The following is a 16,707-nucleotide window of genomic DNA, read 5'->3' as shown; positions in this document are numbered from 1 at the left end:
GTTACTCCCATCATGTGTGGGGTCGAGTATGTGGGAGAAATGATACGTGAATTCTGGAAAAGCATAGGGAACATCTGAATGGTAACAAGAACAAGAAAGACACGCTGCTTGCAGAACATGTGAACACTAAACATGGGGATAAAACCAATTGTCTTAAGTTCATGGGAATTGAAATGGTCCTGTATCCCATCAGGCGAGGGGATTGGGACAAAAACAAAATACTTCAGCGTGAATGCTGGTGGATTTTTCACCTTAAAACTAACTACCTACAAAGATTAAAAAAAGTTCAACTATACTTGTTTCATCTAAGCTGAATTCACCCCACACAATCTCTCTTTGGGATGTCTATTATCATCAAATTTGGGGTCAAAAAAACTTTTTAGGTCAAAGCATTATTGAACACAAATAAACTACTGAACAAAATTTCATCTCGTCAGACATGTCAACCTGTCAGAAATAACCACCCCTTTAAGCCCGAAGGGTAATTATCACTACCCAGTTGGCACAGAATATGAGTTGCCCGATACACAACACGAACACGATCTGGGCAATCTAGTGAGCACAAGGGGTGGAGGGTGATGTCCGTGTCACTAACCCTGTCATGCACACTATTTCGCCAGAGAGAGCAGAATGATGTGGCTGCCGATGCGAGGATATACCATAAGTCATCGGAGGTGGACGGGGTCACTATATCCCGGACCCCTCTCTGGCACACTGCTACACAGGCATTTCCTACCACTGATAGATGATACGTGACATCAGTGGAAAGCGGGACCAATAGTTCAGACCAGGCAAAGTGAAAATACATAGGGACAGGTATCGTGTCCTGCTGGCATTCATAAGGGAGATCCACCTCATTAAACAATCTCTCCCTCTGGACATAGCAATACCCTACATTGCAACTTATGGAGAGACCGCTCCATTTATTTTAGAGCACCTTATTGATTTTTGCTGCTATACTATAATATTGAATACATGTACATTATTATTTTACTAGGACAGAATAAAGTTAAGATTTAATAATCACCTTTTTAGTTGCTGGCCCTTAAAGGAGTAGTCCGGGTTAAGAGCTGAACCCAGACATATCCCCATTTTCACCCAGGTAGCCCCCTGTTATAAGCATCGGAGCACTGCCCTAGCATGTAAAAAAGCTCGGGCTAAAGCCCGCCCATTAGTGCTGGTGACTTCACCGTCAACACTGCTAGGCAGAAGCCTCCACCTAGCAGTTTAAAAAAAATAAACAGCCCTTGCCCTGCGCGATACAGCTTTAAGACTGTTCACAGATTGAATATACCGACGGACACCAACAATTTGGTGGGGTTACTGTAATTTTGACAGCAAAAGTATAATACTTCTATTCTTATGTCATAAATACTAGAACCCCTGAGGAAACCTAAAAACATTAGCGTAAACAGAGCCTAAAGTTGGGCACGCACATTAAATAGCTGTCCGGTGAATGTTTGTTCGGCCGACAGCTATCTCTCCCGCTTCCCCATACACATACAGTTCGGCGAACGTCTGTGTTTGCTTTGGGGTGAGTGGAGAAAGCCGTTGCTGGACAGTTCTAGCGGTGGATTATCTCCTGGGAGAACAAAGGATTGGGTGAATATTTTCATTTTCAGAAGATGTCAGGGGAGAGTCTGGAGCTCTTAACACACATTAGTGAGTTTGCCAAACTTGCCGTTCTTGGCGGGTTCTGCTGACAAAAATATACGGCCAGCTTAATTAATTTGCAGAACAGAAAGACAATTTGTGAAAAAAACAAATGTGTACCTGCCCTGGTCTCTCTTCTGGGCAGGGTCTTGAATCCCCTTCAGAAAAATGCAAGGAAGTGACTGCCTGGAATACCTGACTGGCACTTGATTGGCACCCTTTTAATCCAGGCAGTCTTTTTCTTTGTTTTTGCTGATGCTCATAAGGACAGAGCAACATAGTCTATGCCAGTGGTGTTTTTAGCGCCTGCATTGCATGCCCTGATCATTGGGTATAAAAAATCATGACCTCTGTTAATAGGGGCAACATGGTGGCTAGCACTGTTTTCTTGAGATGCTAAGGTCCACTTTTAGAATACAACCAAGGGCCACATCTAAATGGAGTTTAATTTTAATAGGTTATTTGGAATTAGTGTGCCCCATACGGCACTGCAGAATAAGTTGACACTATATAAATAAAATAATAATTCCCGTATGCAGATAAAATTAATTCAGTCAACACAACACAAGTAGCCTGACAGGGCGGCAGTTAAGAATAGTAGGAGTTCATAGCTTCCAATTTACTAGATGGGATAAACGTAGAGATTTCTAGGGCATACTAATGTATTTGTTACTAAGCCCTAACATTAGCAGCATGTCATAAAGTTTTAAGACAAAAAATAAAATGATCTCATATGAGACTATGTAAAAGAAAAAAGATTTAAAAAAATTCTAACTGCCAAAAATGTACATTTTTAGTTTAAATAAAAGACATCTGAATAGTTGGTATGCCAAAACAACCTATATAATAAAGATAACAATGACAGTAAGGCAAAAATATAAAATAATTTCTCCTAAAAATCGAAAATTTAATTAGGGATTTAGGACCTTCAATTTGTTGTGTTCTTTGTTTCAGAAGATGAAATGATATGGGTTGTAATAAAGTAATAAAGGAAAAAGCAAGATGAATTCCAGAAACTTATCCCAAAAGGTCACTGAGACATTCACTGAGACATTCCTATAAAAAGATTGTGGGAAGTATACCAAATCAGATATGGTCTGATATACCAAATCAGTAAAAATCTGAATTGGAGGTGTTTGTATCACACAATATTGTACATCCGATTAGACCTAAAGTATATATGCAAATCAAAGTATTTACTGTATATCAGATACGTAGTAGTTGTATGAGTCGAGATAGTTATCTAATCTAGAAGAAGGCAGCTGCAGGGTATCCAGACCTCCTACATTATGTGGGTTATTTTTACTTATGCACAGACAATTTGGGCTTGTTGCACACTTAAGGAAATCTGAAGACACTTCCTTGTAGGGAGCTGAGTAGGCAGGTGGACTGCTCTATATAAGCAGGCTTAAAGGTCCTCACTTGTCACATTTGTGTTGGTGGTGAGTACCGTGCACATCATTTGTTTTCTATGGGATCCTAGAGACCAGTAAACCAGTCAATGAAAATATTGCTAGTGGAGGTGAAAAGATTTCATACTACCTGATGTTTCTTTGTCTATGACCTTCCAAAACCTCAATTATAATTGAAATTTGCCTAGCAGCAAATTATGGGATGGAGTTATAGATATAGGCTCATACACCAGATTGTCTAAATATTACTCTAGTCCAAATGATACATAATGATATAGATGATTCTTATAAATACATTTTTACGTTTTTTTTTATTTTAAAAGGTTTGCTTTTTTCTTGCAGAGGGTCATCACCAGTCTTTCTTCCACCCTCTACGACAGTACAAGGTAAGTCTTTATGTGTTTCTGTTGTCTTCTCAAGTCAGTTAGGCAGCTTGGTCCTAGCTACAAGACAAGTCTATGTCCTATACAGTGCTTGTCACAGTTTGTTCGCATTGGTGCTGGAGGGTCGGTTAGAAATGTCATCACGACTGACAGACACTTTAGTGGAATACCACAGACCCCATCATGTCCATGGGGTCTGTCAGACACCATTAGTTTCCATCCTATGTGTTATAAATGAAAACCACAATGCAGATGTAAACTCTTTCATGTGGCCATTTTAGGTGTAGACTAGATTTATGCAATTAAGCAAATTGACCACTACAGTCAAAGATCTGATCATTACAAAAATTCAAGCTTCTATACTGCAGGTACATATAATTAGGGGAACTTAAAGGGGACCTGTCACCTAAAAAACACCTCCCAAACCACCAGCATTACCTTAAAGTAGCCAGCAGTATGTTCCTAAAGATCCTTTTCTTCATCCGGCCAGATGCACCAAAATCTTGAAAAACTAACTTTAATCCTCTGGCCGGAGGAAGAAAAGGATCTTTAGGAACATACTGCTGGCTACTTCAAGGTAATGCTGGTGGTTTGGGAGGTGTTCTCCCTTTAAAATAAATCAATCATTTTTGGCACATCTTGTTAATGTCAGATTCACACTCATTTTTGTGCACTTCTAAAAGGAAAGTGAAGTTTTGCCTCTTTTTCTTTCTCTTCAGACACATCCAAACATATTGTGAAGATGTCTATGTGTAGATTTTGAGATATCTGCCTTTGGCTTCCATCACACCATAATGTATACTTTAACATATATGCAGATTTATAGTTTTCTCATGTCTTAAAACATGTAGCAATTATACAGTTTATTATAAAAGCGTATCTAAACCAACCTAATTTAGCATAGGTCTTCTCTAAGAATAGTGCACTTATATATGACTAGGTTTTTGTTTGTTTTTTGCAGCATGTGCACCAAATATAGTGCCCAAACATTGGTGTGAGTAGAGCCTTTTGGAGACAAAAATAGGGCTGTATATGGGGAGATTTACAGAGGCTAAGAAAAATATCTGAGGGTGGGCAGAGGTCTTACCAACCATTAGTGTTGGTGGCACATCTGTTTTTGACCTCACTAATATTAAATAAGCATATTGGCATAGTCTATTGTTTTCCAATCATTTTAATATTAGGAAAAATTTATTATGAATTTTGAATTAACTAGCATACATCTTTGTGAATTTTGGCTATATATTATAACTGTTGGAAGTTCTGTTTTCTGTAAGTAAAACAAGTGTCTCTTTCAGAAACCAGCAACCATGGGTGACGGTGAAATGGCCTGCTTCGGCGAGGCCGCCCAGTACCTCCGTAAGCCAGAAAAAGAAAGACTGGAGGCCCAGAACAAACCCTTTGATGCCAAAAACACCTGCTTTGTAGATGATGCAAAGGAACTCTATGTAAAAGGTTTAATCACTGCTCGGGAAAATGGAAAAGTCACCGTGAAGACTGACGATGGGAGGGTAATTATTACAATATATGTGACCCTTATTAATCATATGTCATATTAAACATTTATCTAGAGCATCACTAAACATACTGTCTTCTTTTCAGACTGTAACAGTAAAAGATGGCCAAGTTTACCCTCAAAATCCTCCCAAGTTTGACAAAATTGAAGACATGGCCATGTTGACTCACCTGAATGAGGCTTCTGTGCTTTATAACCTCAAAGAGCGTTATGCAGCCTGGATGATCTACGTAAGTTCAAATTACCATACAGTTTTGAAAGCCTGACAATCCAGTGAGCATTATCTGTCTGGTAGACACTCTAAACTAGATTTTAAAAAAATATATGAATATATAGGACTGTATTATATAACATCATAATTTTGATAAGGGTAAATGGATAAAAGATTCCCGGAGGAACCTAAGAGAGCACAAATGACAGCGGAGACAAACACTAACTTTCTGAAGGACTGGTTGACCAGAGTGATAACCTTCGGTTATTAAAAAATAAAGTCAACTATTCAGTTACACAATGTAGTACGATGCTGTATTAATGTATTACAGACCTACTCTGGGCTTTTCTGCGCTACTGTCAACCCTTACAAGTGGCTACCAGTATACAATGAAGAGGTGGTATCTGGCTACAGAGGCAAGAAGCGTATGGAAACCCCACCACACATCTTCTCCATCTCTGATAATGCCTATCAGTTCATGTTAACAGGTATCCAATTATTTAAAAAGTATAAAAACATTATTCCACAGGATATTTGGTAATATATATAACTTGTTCATCTTCATTTTGGCAGATCGTGAAAATCAGTCTGTCCTGATTACGTAAGTAATGTCAACTACATGTTTTCTAGATATGCAACATTTTTCAGTTCTGTCTATTTAACATTTTATAATTCATTATATCTCCCCTTTATCTCCAGTGGAGAATCTGGTGCTGGAAAGACTGTAAACACCAAGCGTGTCATCCAGTACTTTGCATCAATTGCAGCTGTTGGAGACTCTGGAAAGAAGAAGGAACCTACCAACCAATTGAAGGTAAATAGTACATTAAAGCATCTACTCTTGGTCCTTATGCCGAAAAAAACTAATCAGAACAGTAACGCTCACAATGAGTTATGTGACATTCACTATCCACAATGTTGAAAAAAAGATAAAGAAACTAAATTAAAGTATTTTTACACCCCTTAAGGGAACTCTGGAGGATCAAATTATCCAAGCTAACCCTCTGCTGGAAGCCTTCGGTAATGCCAAGACCGTGAGAAATGATAACTCCTCTCGTTTTGTAAGTATTAATGTGCAATTCCACACAACTGATAAATTAGTATAAAAACAAATTCATTATATGACCTATCTCTCGTTTAGGGTAAATTTATCAGAATCCATTTTGGAACCACTGGAAAATTGTCTTCTGCTGATATTGAAACATGTAAGAACTGAATCCCTTACTGTATATCTCTGTTATCGTGTCTTATGACATGTGATTCAGTGTCCCTTTCTATATACAACTACAGATCTGCTGGAAAAGTCAAGAGTAACATTCCAGCTTTCAGCTGAGAGATGCTACCACATCTTCTACCAGATCTTGACAAACAAGAAACCAGAGCTTGTCGGTAAGTTTAGACTTTTGAAAAAGAATAAAAGTGATCGCAGAACAATGTGTAGACCCCAGATTTATGTAATGCACAGATCACTAACTGGGTTATATTCTCACTGTACTTAGAGATGACTCTTCTTACCACCAACCCATATGATTATCATTGGATCAGCCAGGGTGAAATCGCTGTGAAGAGTATTGATGATGAGGAGGAGTTGATAGCCACAGATGTAAGTGTGTGGGACTTTAAGAATATGTTATTGCTTTTCATCTGGTAAAGTTAGTAACAGACGTTCTTGTACTGTATTCTTTTCTAACAGACCGCTATTGACATCCTGGGATTCACTCAAGAAGAGAAGAATGGCATCTACAAAATGACTGGTGCTATCATGCACAGTGGTAACATGAAATTCAAGCAGAAGCAGAGGGAGGAACAGGCTGAGCCAGATTGCAGTGAAGGTTAGCACATGTTTTCACTATGCAATAAGGCAACAGTGAATTGTTCTCTTTTATCATCCACTTATCACACGGTGTGATATCTTGTACATGCAGTTGCTGACAAAGTTGGATACTTGATGGGCTTGAACTCTGCTGACTTGTTAAAGGGTTTGTGCTACCCAAGAGTAAAAGTCGGTAATGAATTTGTCACCAAGGGACAGACCGTGCAACAGGTATATTCAGAAGAAACAATGTAAGAAAGAATTGGACCAGTTTAATAAACCACTTGTTGTCAACACTGTTGTACTCTCCACTTCAGGTATACAACTCTGTCGGTGCCCTCAGCAAGTCCGTCTATGAGAAACTGTTCTTGTGGATGGTCACTCGTATCAATCAACAGCTGGACACCAAGCAGCCCAGACAATTCTTCATTGGTGTGCTGGATATTGCTGGTTTTGAGATCTTTGATGTAAGTTTTTAACCTTTTCTAGACTTATGATTCCCCTGAGCAATCCATATTGTATTTTCTCATGTCATTTTTTTAAAATCAATTCCAGTTCAACACCTTGGAGCAGCTTTGCATCAACTTCACTAATGAGAAGCTGCAGCAGTTCTTCAACCACCACATGTTCGTCCTGGAACAGGAGGAATACAAGAAGGAAGGCATTGACTGGGAGTTCATTGACTTTGGTATGGACTTGGCTGCCTGCATTGAGCTCATTGAGAAGGTAAGCAGAAATTAATAGAGTTTAATTGGTCTTTATTAGACATTTACATGTTATCCAAGAGCTTAACAACTATGTTGTATTTGCTTTCAGCCCATGGGCATTTTCTCCATCCTTGAAGAGGAGTGCATGTTCCCCAAGGCCACTGACACATCCTTCAAGAATAAGCTTTATGAACAGCATCTTGGCAAGTGCAAGAACTTTGAGAAACCCAAGCCTGGCAAAGGAAAGGCTGAAGCTCATTTCTCTCTGGTGCATTATGCTGGTACTGTGGATTACAACATTAGTGGCTGGCTTGATAAGAATAAGGATCCACTGAACGAATCAGTCCTTCAACTGTACCAGAAGTCTTCTGTCAAACTGCTGTCTTTCTTGTATTCCAGCTACAATAACCCTGATGGTAAGTTTCTTATTCTTACCCATTACTATGCCCTTCATCTTACCTGAGATGAAAAAGATGATCCTTCATAATTTGATTTACTTTAATTTTGCAGATGCAGGCAGTGGTAGCAAAGGTGGCAAGAAGAAGAAGGGATCCTCCTTCCAGACTGTGTCTGCTCTCTTCAGGGTTTGTATAACTCATTATTGCTCCAATATTGAATCTATATGTAATTTCAAGAGTCTATGATTTTCTATAATATAGGATGCTGATCAGACTTTTACATTTAATTGCATATTTTCTATTCCTTCAGGAAAACTTGAACAAGCTGATGACCAACTTGAGAAGCACCCATCCTCACTTTGTGCGTTGCCTGATCCCTAACGAGACCAAGACTCCAGGTATTTATTTATACATTTCTATTCAGTAGTTTAAATAAAGAATGTTAAAATTTACAGTCACTGTCCTATCACTGGTACAATCAAATGGATTCTATACTTTCAGGTATCATGGATAACCACTTGCTCATCCACCAGCTGAGATGTAACGGTGTATTGGAAGGTATCAGAATTTGCAGAAAGGGATTCCCAAGCAGAATCCTTTATGCTGACTTTAAACAACGGTAATTTTTATATTCTTAAGCCAAAATGGCTTTATCCACATAATTCAACAATTTAGTTTACCTTACATTTTAGTTCTGTCGTAAAAAATGGCTAGACAAAAAAATTACATATATGTATTATAATATTTCACTTATCAATTGAAACTACTGAAACAATTAAGATTAACCTGTTTTTTCCTCTTCTTTTATTTGTTAGTTACAAGGTACTGAATGCCAGTGCAATTCCTGACGGGCAGTTTATTGACAGCAAGAAGGCAGCTGAGAAACTCTTGGGCTCAATTGATGTTGATCACACTCAATACAAATTTGGACACACTAAGGTATAAAGTTAAAAGCTATTAGACATCTTACGAAATATGGCCTCTGTATGTCTTTTAACTTATGTCTTTATTTTTTATGCCTGAAGGTGTTCTTCAAAGCTGGTCTCCTGGGTACCCTGGAAGAGATGAGAGATGAAAAGTTGGCACAACTGATTACTCGCACTCAAGCTCTTTGCAGAGGTTTCCTGATGAGAGTTGAGTTTAAGAAGATGATGGACAGGAGGTATTTTTTCAATCATGCTGTAATTTTTCCCAATTAGAAATGTAATATTTGTATGCTAGTAAAACCAAATACTAAATTTATTTCTTCAAACAGGGAGGCCTTATTTACAATTCAGTACAATGTCAGATCCTTCATGAATGTCAAACACTGGCCATGGATGAAGCTCTACTTCAAGATTAAGCCTCTTCTGAAGAGTGCTGAGACAGAAAAGGAGATGGCAAACATGAAGGAAGAGTTTGAGAAGACAAAAGAAGCTCTGGCAAAGGCAGAAGCCAGAAGAAAGGAGCTAGAAGAAAAACTGGTTGTCCTTGTCCAAGAAAAGAATGACTTGGTTCTCCAAGTCCAATCGGTAAATATATTTGCATATATTTAAATAGCCTTATTTGTTGGCTGCAATTTACACACAGAAAAATATGATTTTTTTTTTATTTCTGTAGGAGTCAGAGACTCTTGTTGATGCTGAGGAAAGATGTGAAGGCCTCATCAAGAATAAGATCCAGTTGGAGTCAAAGATTAAGGAGCTCAATGAAAGACTTGAAGATGAAGAAGAAAGCAATGCTGAGCTGACTGCCAAAAAGAGGAAACTGGAGGATGAGTGCTCTGAGCTGAAGAAGGACATTGATGACTTGGAACTTACTCTGGCTAAAGTTGAAAAGGAAAAACATGCCACAGAAAACAAGGTAGAGTCAACAATGAGAACACACCTGCGTTCTAATATACCCCATAATATGTCTTCATGCTCATGAATATTTATTAAATTACAGGTTAAAAATCTTACTGAAGAATTGGCAGCTCTTGATGAAAATATCTCCAAAGTCACCAAGGAGAAGAAGGCTCTCCAAGAAGCTCACCAACAAACTCTTGATGACCTTCAGGCTGAGGAGGACAAAGTCAGTTATTTGACTAAAGCCAAGACAAAGCTGGAACAGCAAGTAGATGATGTAAGTAATTGTACAATTTCACAAGTTGGATAAATCTGTCTTCATGAGATTGAAGTGATATATTTTCTATTCATGTAGCTGGAAGGTTCTCTTGAACAAGAGAAGAAACTTCGTCTTGACCTTGAAAGAGCTAAGAGAAAGCTTGAAGGTGACTTCAAACTGTCTCAGGAAACAGTTATGGATCTTGAAAATGACAAACAACAAACTGAGGAAAAACTTAAAAAGTATGTTTTAATAATAATGATATACAGTACTTATAAACATAAATCTTCATATATCAACCTGATATTTATAATGCACATTGTTTCCACTTCATAGGAAAGACTTTGAAGTTAGCCAGCTGCAAGGAAAGATAGAGGATGAGCAATCCCTGTCATCACAACTGCAGAAGAAGATCAAGGAACTGCAGGTAAAGCCCTGGGAGACAAGATCATGTCAAAATCTCATCAAAGATTATATTGCATGTAATTATCAACTGCTACTTTCTAGGCTCGTATTGAAGAACTTGAAGAAGAAATTGAAGCTGAACGTGCAGCTCGTGCCAGAGTTGAAAAGCAGAGATCTGATCTTTCTAGAGAACTTGAAGAGATCAGTGAAAGACTTGAAGAAGCTGGAGGTGCAACATCTGTCCAGATTGAGTTGAATAAGAAGCGTGAAGCTGAGTTCCAGAAACTGAGACGTGATCTGGAAGAAGCCACCCTTCAACACGAAGCTACAGCTGCTGCCCTGCGCAAGAAGCATGCAGACAGTGTTGCTGAACTTGGTGAACAGATTGACAACCTGCAGCGTGTGAAGCAGAAACTAGAGAAAGAAAAGAGTGAACTGAAGATGGAAGTTGATGATCTTGCCAGCAACCTGGAAAGCGTCTCTAAATCAAAGGTAATGCCACACCCTAGATGCTATATATGATTGTCCTTATGTTGTGAAAAAACCCACAAATTAATATTGTTTTTTTTTTTGCAGGCCAACCTTGAGAAGATCAACCGTGTAGTTGAGGACCAACTCAGTGAAGTGAAGACTAAGGATGATGAGCATCAACGTATGATTAATGACCTCACAGCTCAAAGAGCGCGTTTCCAGACAGAGAATGGTAAGCGAATACAGTAGCATTATAAAAATCTAATTTGATAAACACTCCATTCACATTTTCATGGAGTTACTTAAAGATGATATAATGTCTAACAGAATAATAAATATAATGTACTGAATATAACTATAATTTACTAATTAAATAATAAAACCCAGACTACACATTCCATTCTCGACTGGTCCTGGTGTTGACGACATGGATAAAAAATAATACTAGTCATTTTTTTACTTTTGTTATTTTAGGTGAGCTGTCTCGCCAACTGGAGGAGAAGGAAGCTCTGATTTCTCAGCTCACCAGAGGAAAGCAGGGATTCACCCAGCAGGTAGAGGAACTGAAGAGACAACTTGAGGAGGAAACAAAGGTATAATGATAGAGTAATTTATTGATAAAGTTTACCAGTAAAAGTCTGTAATTATTTTGATATTATAACAAGTAAAATGTCTGTGTACATATAGGCTAAGAACGCCCTTGCCCATGCTCTTCAATCTGCCCGCCACGATAATGACTTGCTCCGTGAGCAATATGAAGAGGAACAAGAAGCCAAGGCTGAATTCCAGCGTTCTTTGTCCAAAGCTAATGGTGAAGTTGCCCAGTGGAGGACCAAATATGAAACTGATGCCATTCAACGTACAGAAGAGCTGGAAGAGGCCAAGTAAGTTTAAAAAGCTATAGATGACATTCAGGGTAAATTTGTAGGGGAAAAAAAACGATTTCTATGATATATTTGTTCAATGCACATACAGGAAGAAGCTGGCTCAGCGTCTACAGGATGCTGAGGAGCAGGTAGAGGCTGTGAACTCCAAATGTGCCTCCTTGGAAAAGACAAAGCAGAGGCTGCAGTCCGAAGTGGAGGACCTTATGATTGATGTGGAGAGAGCAAATAGTGCAGCAGCTGCTCTTGACAAGAAGCAGAGGAACTTTGATAAGGTAGATTTACCAGTTCACCACTGCTACTACTACAACGTAGCTGATGCATAGGCAGATAGATTGGATTTTATGGAATATTATTTTTAAAGGTCCTGGTTGAGTGGAAACAAAAGTATGAAGAGGGACAGGCTGAGCTTGATGCTGCTCAGAAAGAAGCCCGCAGCTTGAGCACGGAAATCTTTAAGATGAAGAATGCTTATGAGGAGGCACTGGAACAAGTTGAGACCTTGAGACGTGAAAACAAGAACTTGCAACGTACGTTTATTTCTTTATCCATTTTCCCTTTTTCTTTCTAAGCAGTTGACCTAGAATCAGATATTATTTGACAAAAAGACATAGGTATAGTTAATCAAACCTTGTACTTTAGGTTTGGTTCTGCAAATTCATATTTTGTAATGTTCAAATGTCTTTTTTTTCTATAGAGGAGATCTCTGATCTGACTGAACAGATTGGTGAGACTGGCAAATCTATTAATGAGTTAGAAAAAGCCAAGAAACAGATTGAGCAGGAAAAGAGCGATCTGCAGGCTGCTCTGGAGGAAGCTGAGGTACATTATTACACCTCAGAATGTGACTTTTAAAGGTATATTGTGTGCACATATGTCAATAGTATTGGCATTTTCTTAATTAACTTTTACAGGGATCTCTGGAACATGAAGAAGCCAAGATACTGCGTGTCCAACTGGAGCTCAACCAGGTTAAATCGGAAGTGGACCGGAAGATTGCTGAGAAAGATGAGGAAATTGATCAGCTGAAGAGAAACAGCCAGAGGGTTATGGACACCATGCAGAGCACATTGGACTCTGAAATCAGAAGCAGAAATGATGCTCTGAGACTGAAGAAGAAGATGGAGGGAGACTTGAATGAACTTGAGATCCAACTCAGCCATGCCAACCGCCAGGCTGCAGAGGCACAGAAACAACTCAGAAACGTGCAAGCACAACTGAAGGTATGGCAAGCATCATCCCAAATACCTGATTTCTACTTAATTAAATGTTGCTTACAATACCAAAAACTATTACGTGTAATCACTTACCGTAAAAAAAAAAAAAATACAAATTAGCCTTGTCTATATTTCCGTGTCAGTTTCTGTGTTTTATCTGCAAATATGTTTGCGAAGGATCTGTGTTTGGTCTGTCTGTTATTACCCTCTGTGTATCATCCTTAATCCACGGATGCTGCATAGCTGAAAATTAATCTCCAAAACATCTCCTATCAGTCTTCAGCGAAAGACTAATGCAACACCAACTCATCCGTACTGTGTCCATGATGTTCATGGACCCAAAGACTTCGGAGGGCGTGTTTGGCCCTAATCAAGGGTCAAAGTGGTGCATGTCTCTGTGATTTTTTTTTTACTGAACCATGGTCAGTAAACAAAATACTGATGTGTGAACAGACACATTTAAATCAATGGGTATGTGTGCTGTCTGCGGAAAGGCGGACAGCACACGTCAGTGAAAAATGGAAATGTGTATACGTAAATTTCTTTGTCTGCACATTAGTTACATAACTCAATAAAAGTCTTGTACTTTTCAAACAGGATGCTCAGTTGCACCTGGATGATGCCCTGAGAGGAGAGGAGGATCTGAAGGAACAGGTTGCCGTCATTGAACGTAGAAACAATCTGCAACAGGCTGAAATTGAGGAGTACAGGGCTGCTCTGGAACAGACTGAGAGATCTCGCAAGATAGCCGAACAGGAACTTCTGGATGCCAGTGAACGTCTTCAACTGTTCCACTCACAGGTGAGTTCTTCTGCTAAGTTGCAAGAATATAAAATCATTCATACAGACCATATGCAATATTAAAATTATATTTTCTATATTAGAACACCAGCCTTATCAACAGCAAGAAGAAACTTGAAGGGGACATTGCTCAGCTGCAGAATGAAGCTGAGGAAGCTGTTCAGGAATCAAGAAATGCTGAAGAGAAAGCCAAGAAGGCCATCACTGATGTAAGTCTTTCCCCTAATGCTACTAGTCGATATTACCATTTAATTCCCAAAATTGATTGACACATCTTTTTCATTTTTTTTTAGGCTGCTCTGATGGCAGAAGAGTTAAAGAAAGAGCAGGACACTAGTGCTCACCTGGAAAGAATGAAGAAGAACCTTGAACAGACAGTGAAGGACCTGCAACATCGTCTGGATGAAGCTGAACAACTGGCACTAAAGGGAGGCAAGAAGCAGCTCCAGAAACTGGAAGCCAGGGTAAGAAAGTCTTCTAGAGTCTTGAAAAAAAATACTAAAAGGACTACGATTGGCAAAATTTATATGTTTTGTACTATTGTCATCCATAGGTCCGTGAGCTGGAAAATGAGCTGGACAATGAACAGAAACGTGGAGTTGAAGCAGTGAAAGGTGTTCGTAAATATGAGAGGAGACTGAAGGAACTAACCTACCAGGTATAACAAAAAACTCCACAAGAAATGAAGAAACCTTTACATCATGTATAATATCAATGACCAATGGTTTTCCCAAATTTATATATCTATAAATTATTTTGCTAACAAAAGTGGTTTTTTTGCAGACTGAAGAAGACAGGAAGAACACCCTAAGACTTCAAGATCTGGTTGATAAACTGCAGCTGAAGGTTAAGGCCTACAAGAGACAGGCTGAGGAATCTGTAAGTACAATCTTGTAGAAATGAAGGTACTTATGTTGTTCAGTACAAATTAGAAAAAAGGACCTAATCTCTGATTATTGTGCACTGCCGCTTCCAGGAGGAACAAGCCAACAGCCACTTGAGCCGCTTCAGGAAGGTTCAGCATGAGCTTGAAGAAGCTGAGGAGAGAGCAGACATTGCTGAATCTCAAGTGAACAAGCTGAGGGCCAAGAGCCGCGACATTGGTGGAAAGGTATCAGTCAGAACATCCGTCGCTTTATGTGATCTGTATTTGCAAAAGTCTAATATGTTTTTCTCTTTTTTTTACCTGCAGAAGGAAAGTGAAGAGTAAAGAGTGTAAATGACTGAAGATTGAGAAAATCTCAACTTTTCAGTGTTTATTTATGTTCTCCCCTATCTCTTTATACTGTTCTATTTACCCCCCTAATAAATTTCATATGCAAACCTTCTAAAATTGTGTTATCATGCATTGCTATAGCTCGTGATTTACAATTTGAACCCAATGCAAAACTAGAATCTTGCTTGTACTGGATAATTATATTTCCAGCACTGATACTGTGTATATCTATTATGAGTGCACACAAACGTTAAAAAGAGAACAGTTAGCAGTTTATTAGCACACAAATCTTGATAAGAATATAAAAGTGATCTTAGGTGATAATACTGTCAGGAGACAACTATTTCTCCCGACCCTTCCATACACATGGATGATGCATGTGTTCTCAACGGGAAGAAGAATAAGTCCCTGCCAAACATCTGGCAGCAGTTTATCTCCCGTGGGAGTTGGGCATGACCATACACATTAGATGGTAGGTTTTTCCTGTCAAAATCAGCAGGTTTGGCCAATCCTAAGCTAACATCTATGGGTCCAGTAACATACTGGGTTATTACCTGTAAGTGTTAAAAGACTTTACATTACTGAAAGTAAACCAGTCAAGTTGAACATGCCATTCTTATCTGTAGGCATCATATATGTTACAAAGGAGGAGGAGCTGAGCAGATTTAATTTATGGTTCAATTTGTTTTTATGGAAAACCATAGTAAGCATAGACATAATGAATCAAGGAATAATTACCTTTTTTCAAGTACCATAGTTCTGTACAAATATAAATCCAACAATCATCAAATCAAAGATGAATGGAGGGGGGGGGGGAGACAAGACAGGAGGACAAGGGAAAGGAGGGGGAAGGAAGGAAGGAGGGAGTGTACTAGTAATCCAGACAAGATTTTACAGCAGTAAATCTAATATGAGTAGGTTAAGTAAAAGTGCCTGAGGTCAACCAACCTGAGAAATTTGCCGACGCCCGGAACTGGTACCAGGCTTCCCATTGTCTAGAATGTGCCACGCCAGATCCCTGTTCTTCAGCACCCAACTCCTACAGTCGCGCAAGACAATCTAGAGCTCCTACCCATGTAACTCTAAGAAGGCTTTCTGTTGAGCGCCATGCCCGAGGTATGATTTGGCACATTGCTATGATAAAGAATCTAAGAATGTCTTTCTTAACCAAATTAATTCTACCCGGGTAAACTAAAAGGAGAGCTATCTGGGGAGATGGAGGTGTATGGGTCTTGTAAAGACGATCATGGAGTGTGAAAAGAGCAGATTTAATTTAAATGTCCAATGGTCCTACTGAACGAATAACAGCCTTCCATGTGTGAGCATACATACACAATACCTTTCAATCACACAGAAAGACCACCGGTCGGACTCACAAGTCCAGAGCAACCTCAATATACTCCAAGTTATACAGAATCAGTTTATACAAAGATATATATCAATCTTTTCAGTTTCCTGCTCTATAATATGATGCTTACAGATTATTATTTTTTTTCAAGAAAACCTGTCATCATGAAAATGTAAAATAATCTGCA

General features: G+C 38.9%; 1 protein-coding gene across 1 annotated transcript; it reads left to right on the top strand.

The window, feature by feature from the left end:
* Positions 1-3,423: 3,423 nt before the first annotated feature.
* Positions 3,424-15,250, top strand: LOC122946721 (myosin-4-like). The gene is made up of 40 exons (XM_044306507.1): positions 3,424-3,451; positions 4,747-4,959; positions 5,051-5,194; positions 5,507-5,663; positions 5,749-5,776; positions 5,875-5,989; positions 6,144-6,236; positions 6,317-6,380; positions 6,466-6,564; positions 6,675-6,778; positions 6,869-7,007; positions 7,101-7,219; positions 7,306-7,455; positions 7,544-7,714; positions 7,805-8,111; positions 8,206-8,279; positions 8,404-8,491; positions 8,595-8,712; positions 8,909-9,032; positions 9,119-9,255; positions 9,349-9,604; positions 9,693-9,935; positions 10,020-10,196; positions 10,275-10,420; positions 10,515-10,605; positions 10,686-11,075; positions 11,160-11,286; positions 11,529-11,647; positions 11,742-11,938; positions 12,030-12,213; positions 12,303-12,468; positions 12,636-12,760; positions 12,853-13,161; positions 13,753-13,956; positions 14,040-14,165; positions 14,250-14,420; positions 14,510-14,614; positions 14,740-14,835; positions 14,933-15,067; positions 15,149-15,250. The coding sequence occupies exons 2-40, from the start codon at positions 4,759-4,761 to the stop codon at positions 15,164-15,166; spliced, it is 5,817 nt and encodes a 1,938-aa protein (XP_044162442.1). The 5' UTR covers positions 3,424-3,451; positions 4,747-4,758; the 3' UTR covers positions 15,167-15,250.
* The last annotated feature ends 1,457 nt before the right edge of the window (positions 15,251-16,707 follow it).

This window comes from Bufo gargarizans, chromosome 9, assembly GCF_014858855.1.
Source record: "Bufo gargarizans isolate SCDJY-AF-19 chromosome 9, ASM1485885v1, whole genome shotgun sequence".
In the NCBI taxonomy this organism is placed as follows: Eukaryota; Metazoa; Chordata; class Amphibia; order Anura; family Bufonidae; genus Bufo; species Bufo gargarizans.
Note: the sequence above shows the minus strand (reverse complement) of the source record. Positions and strands in the feature narration are given on the sequence as shown.